Source organism: Temnothorax curvispinosus, unplaced genomic scaffold (genome assembly GCF_003070985.1).
Source record: "Temnothorax curvispinosus isolate PA1 unplaced genomic scaffold, ASM307098v1 QBEX01001613.1, whole genome shotgun sequence".
In the NCBI taxonomy this organism is placed as follows: Eukaryota; Metazoa; Arthropoda; class Insecta; order Hymenoptera; family Formicidae; genus Temnothorax; species Temnothorax curvispinosus.
Genome location: NW_020211393.1, coordinates 1 through 4742, shown reverse-complemented (window position 1 = coordinate 4742; position 4742 = coordinate 1). Strand labels below are relative to the sequence as shown.

The 4742-nt window shown below is 43.9% G+C and overlaps 1 protein-coding gene across 1 annotated transcript; it reads right to left on the bottom strand.

The window, feature by feature from the left end:
* Positions 1-1435: 1435 nt before the first annotated feature.
* LOC112466791 (nacrein-like protein C1) lies at positions 1436-4161 on the bottom strand (the record flags this gene model as incomplete). The annotated part of the gene is made up of 3 exons (XM_025035118.1): positions 1436-1707; positions 3668-3699; positions 4042-4161. Coding segments are annotated over 3 exons (424 nt in total), but the record flags the coding sequence as incomplete, so codon positions are not given.
* Positions 4162-4742: the final 581 nt, after the last annotated feature.

Below are 4742 nucleotides of genomic sequence, written 5' to 3'. Positions count from 1 at the left end.
CTAAATTGTTTTATGGAATAGGTAAAACAATTATTTTTTTAATGTTTTGCATAAAAATTTTAAATAAATTTTTATATTTTTCTTTTAAAAAACAATTATTGAAATGTATCCTATCATTTTCAGGATTAGATGTACGGATATGTACTGAAAATGCAGTGTGACGGATTTGCCCCAGGAGGTGACGGTTATACTCCGACATTTTTGAGATTTCAATTTTTCCACCGTTGTCGTTTTTGCTCTATACCGGTTAAACAAAGCGACATAAACAAAAAATTCCTATATAAATTTTGTAGCTAAAGGTTCACTCTTTACAGTGGTATACCACATTTAACTAAAATTTATTTTTTGTTAAAAATCGACACCGAAAAAAACTGACGGTTTAGCCTCGGTCTCTTCTATATATATAATAATCAAACATTTACATTAAAATACTAGAGGACACCCGAGATGTACTTGTTTCACATTCTTAAAAATTTTATAAAAAATATTGCTAGTAATCAGCGTTTTGATTAGATTAAAGAAAAGAAGGTATACTACAGTAACGTCTAGTGTACTTTATATATACAATATATAGAGATAGTCGAACAATTTGATGTTAATTGAGCTTTTCGATTGTAGGCCAGTAAAATTAGGTCTGAAAATGGCAAAACGGATTGACAAGCTAATTTTTTGAAGGTGAGTAGAGGGTTATAGGAGATGCCTAAATTCACAAAGTTTCAACAAAATTTCCCTGTGCGTCGCCGCCCGTGATCTCAATGGTTCCCGCTCTCGTCACCCCTTCTCGGTCCTTGGTCCTCCCGGACCTTTCCGTTACTGGTACTCCCTCGAAGATTCGCCGTGGTGTGGGTGAGGCACCGCGCGTATTACGATTACATAAAAATAAAATAAATAATCAAATTGCGGAAACGATATGAATATTTGGCCCCTGAAAATCTCGTCGTCGCCTCTCTGGCAGCCAGAGTCTGGCTTGTCCGTGGGCGCGAAATTCCGCGCTTTGTGAGCAGCGGGGCGCTGCCACGAAGCGGCGGGCCGCGCCGCAACGTCACAATATATATACAAGTAATCTGTTTTTTATTTCTGATAATAGTAAATTTGTATCCCCTTTGTACCACTGGTTGTGGTACTTACTCCACCTCTGGCTCTTCCACGGCCTCTGCCTCTTCCTCTTCCTCTACCTCTCCCTCTCCATCTTCCTCTCCCTCTTCCTCGCTGCACCTCGAGGACAGCAGCCCTTATAATCTGCTGTAAACTTTCCGGCTGGAACAAAAGATAAATATGCTATATTAAAACATCATGCTTTTGTAGGTAAACGTAAAAGTGAGACAACAAAAAATTTCGCTATTTATTGTATGAATACTGTCGGTCGCTGTCACACATGCGATGTGTGCGGTCGTTTAAGATTTTAAATATGAAATTTATTAATTTTTATACTTACGGTTAATACGATTGGCTCGGTCGCCGTCGTCACCGTCGGGATCACCGGAACCGTCGTCGCCGCCGGGACCGTCGAGGCCGTTGTCACCGCGGAAGCTATCGTCGTCGCCGGGGCCGCCGAGGCCGTCGTCACCGTTGGGGCCGCTAGGGCCGTCGGAACCGTCGTCGCCGCCTGGGCCGCCGGGGCCGTTACGATCGTCATCGCTGCCGGGGTGGTCATTGAGGCCGTCGTCGACATCACCGTTGAGGCCGTCGCGTTTCTTCTTATCTATACTGCAACAATTTACAACACATTAGATATATATACATGTAAGACTTACAATTACTCATTAACGATGTGTATACTCACAAAACTCGGTTCAGATTCTTCTGCACGGCCTGCACGCTCACACTGAACCTCACGCCTCACGCTTACACAGCCAAACAATGAATGTCGAACGTCGTTAGCGGCACTCAAAACGCGCGATCGCTATAATTGTACGCACCCGTTTTGTGATGGGTGCGAGAATTACGTAACAATATTATGCTTGATATGTTTTATTACGTTATACTTAAACGGAATATAAATTTCTTATGACGAGCGCGCACAAACGTGACTTCTCTTCGCCCGCCATCTTACTTTACTCTCCTACGCGACATCTCTACGTGCAGCCACCTACTAACATATCGCCCGCCTTGAAAGACTTGGCTTTCAACGAGTGTTAGTGGACCGCTCGATGTTTTCACGCGCCGCGCCGAGGAGAGCACAAAAAATAGTCAGTATCTTGTTTAAAACGAGAGTCACTTTATTCAAAGCTGGTTACAATGTCAGAATATTCGCGTGGTAATATCGCACTCGCTATATCGCACTTTCGTACTCGCTACGGTTTGACTCCGTATTCTCGATGTCGACAAACGCAAGTGTCGCGTACGATTTATGATGGTTCACTGAGCTCCCGGCCGGAGCAAGCGTAACGATCGCGGCCGGAGCTCCGAACTTTTCCGCGAGGAATTTCGAGACATGAGAAACGCTGATTGGCTCCAAATCGTCGAGCGGCCAGACTATTGGTCGCAGTACGAGCGATCACGCGATGTACACCTGTGGTCCGGGCGCGAGCGAAAACACAAAAAAACCGGGGGGAAGGCAAATAAACGCGTTTTGGAGCAAATCGAGCGTTCTCGAATATTCCCAACGCTCGCTTTCATTTTTCGAGCGTGAGATTCTCAACAACGAGATATTACAAGTATTTGTACTCTTAGGACTTATGCTAATCTTATTGCTGCGCGTGAATACAAACAAATAGAAATTTATACATCAATAGGTAAAATACAATTTCGCTACAGTACGTTGCACTATGCTTTTCGCACTCTTTACACTTACGACTCTGACTTTTCCATCGCTGCTTTCGTGACATTCAGTTTCACGCCCTAATGCCCATTGCATCGAGGGTGCATTATTATCTCGCAATAGCACCAATGTACCTACCTTGATCGGGGAAACTTTCGCGATTTCATTTGAATCTCTGTTGGAGATTAGACAAATATTCTGTGGACCAACGAGTCCAAAACGTTTGAACAAATTTAGTGAGATATTGGAAACGCGTAAGACGATTGGAAGGAGTTTCAACAAAGTTCTTCTGTGGAATGGCGTTAAGAGGTTCACCGATCAGGAAATGTCCTGGGGTTAATGCACGCAGATCCGTTGGATCGCTCGAAATCGGAGTAAGCGGTCGCGAGTTTAATACTGACTCTATTTGAGTAAGAATAGTGTACATCTCCTTAAACGTTAATAGAGCTTCGCCGAGTATACGCCGCATATGCGTTTTGATAGATTTTATGCCGGCCTCCCACAAACCGCCCATATGGGGAGAGTATGGAAGAATGAAATGCCATTGTATGGCGTGATCTGAACAATGTCGCTCGATAACCTCTTGATGATCGGATGTCGTGATTAGATCGTAAAACGCCGCTAACTCATTTTTAGCGCCCTTAAAATTACTACCGTTGTCGGAATAGATATGTGCACACTTGCCGTGCCGCGCAATAAATCGCTTAAGTGCATTAAGAAATGCCGGAGTGCTTAGATCGGAAACTAATTCGATATGTATTGCTTTGGTAGACATACATACGAAAACACAAACGTACGCTTTACAAGTTTTGTTACGCGAAAGTTTTAAGTTGAACGGGCCTCCGTAATCAACGCCTACGTTTACAAACGCGCGAGTATACGTTACGCGATGTGCCGGTAACTCACCCATAAGGTGTCGTGCAGCATGCGGCCTGGCTCTGAAGCAAATAATACATTTATGCAAAATCTTTCTGATAGTTGACCTAGCAGATAAGATCCAATAGGACTCTTGTAATGTAGAAAGTAAAGCCTGTGCACCAAGATGCAAATTTCTACAGTGCTCATCGCGAATAATAAGATGGGTGACGTGATGATTAGAAGGCAAGACAATTGGGTGACGCAAATACTCGATTTGTGCGTTCCTCAATCGTCCTTCCACTCGGATGATTCCATCCTCGTCCAGAAAGGGATGCAGTGTCAGTAACCGACTGTCATCTCGAACACGTTGCTCAATAGTTAGATCGTGGATTTCACGTGGAAAACAATGTGCTTGTACTAACTTGATGATCAGCCGCATCGCTTGATCCAGTTCGTTGACGCTCAATGGTCGTATCTGTCGCGTAGTACTTGATTTGATTGGTTCTTTCCAACGTAAGCAATATGCAATAACTCGCTTCAGTCTAGAAAGAGATGAAAACCGACTGAATATATCGTTATCTTCGAAGATTTGCGTGAACGTGGTGCTGGATGCTTTGGTCTCTGGAATCTCGCCGATTACCGGGGAAATCATTTCGTGAAGATGCTCCGCAGGATCGCACAACCACTCAGGTCCCTCCCACCAGAGACGGAGATGTTTCAGTTGACTTGGGTTCACCCTCCTGGATTGTCCTCCGATTTTACATGATGCCACATGTCCTTTTCTGTTAATTGATGGAACTCCGTGATCTGATTGGCAACGAAGGTTTTGCGTTGATAAGATTCGCCATATATCTATGCTAGAACAATTTCTGAATCGCACCAATAAAAGCGGGCTTAAATGATTAATGATAGCGTATCCATTACTAGCTTAACCAGTTTTGCTAGCAGAAGAGCTGCGAGAAGTTCCAGTCGAGGAACACAGATTGTTTTCAATGGCGCGACCTTTGACTTTGCGCATAAAAGCCGAATTGTAATCCTTCCTTGAGTATCGATCGATCGTAAGTATACGCAAGCCCCATAGGCTGCTTCCGATGCATCGGAGAACCCATGAAGTTCAATGCGC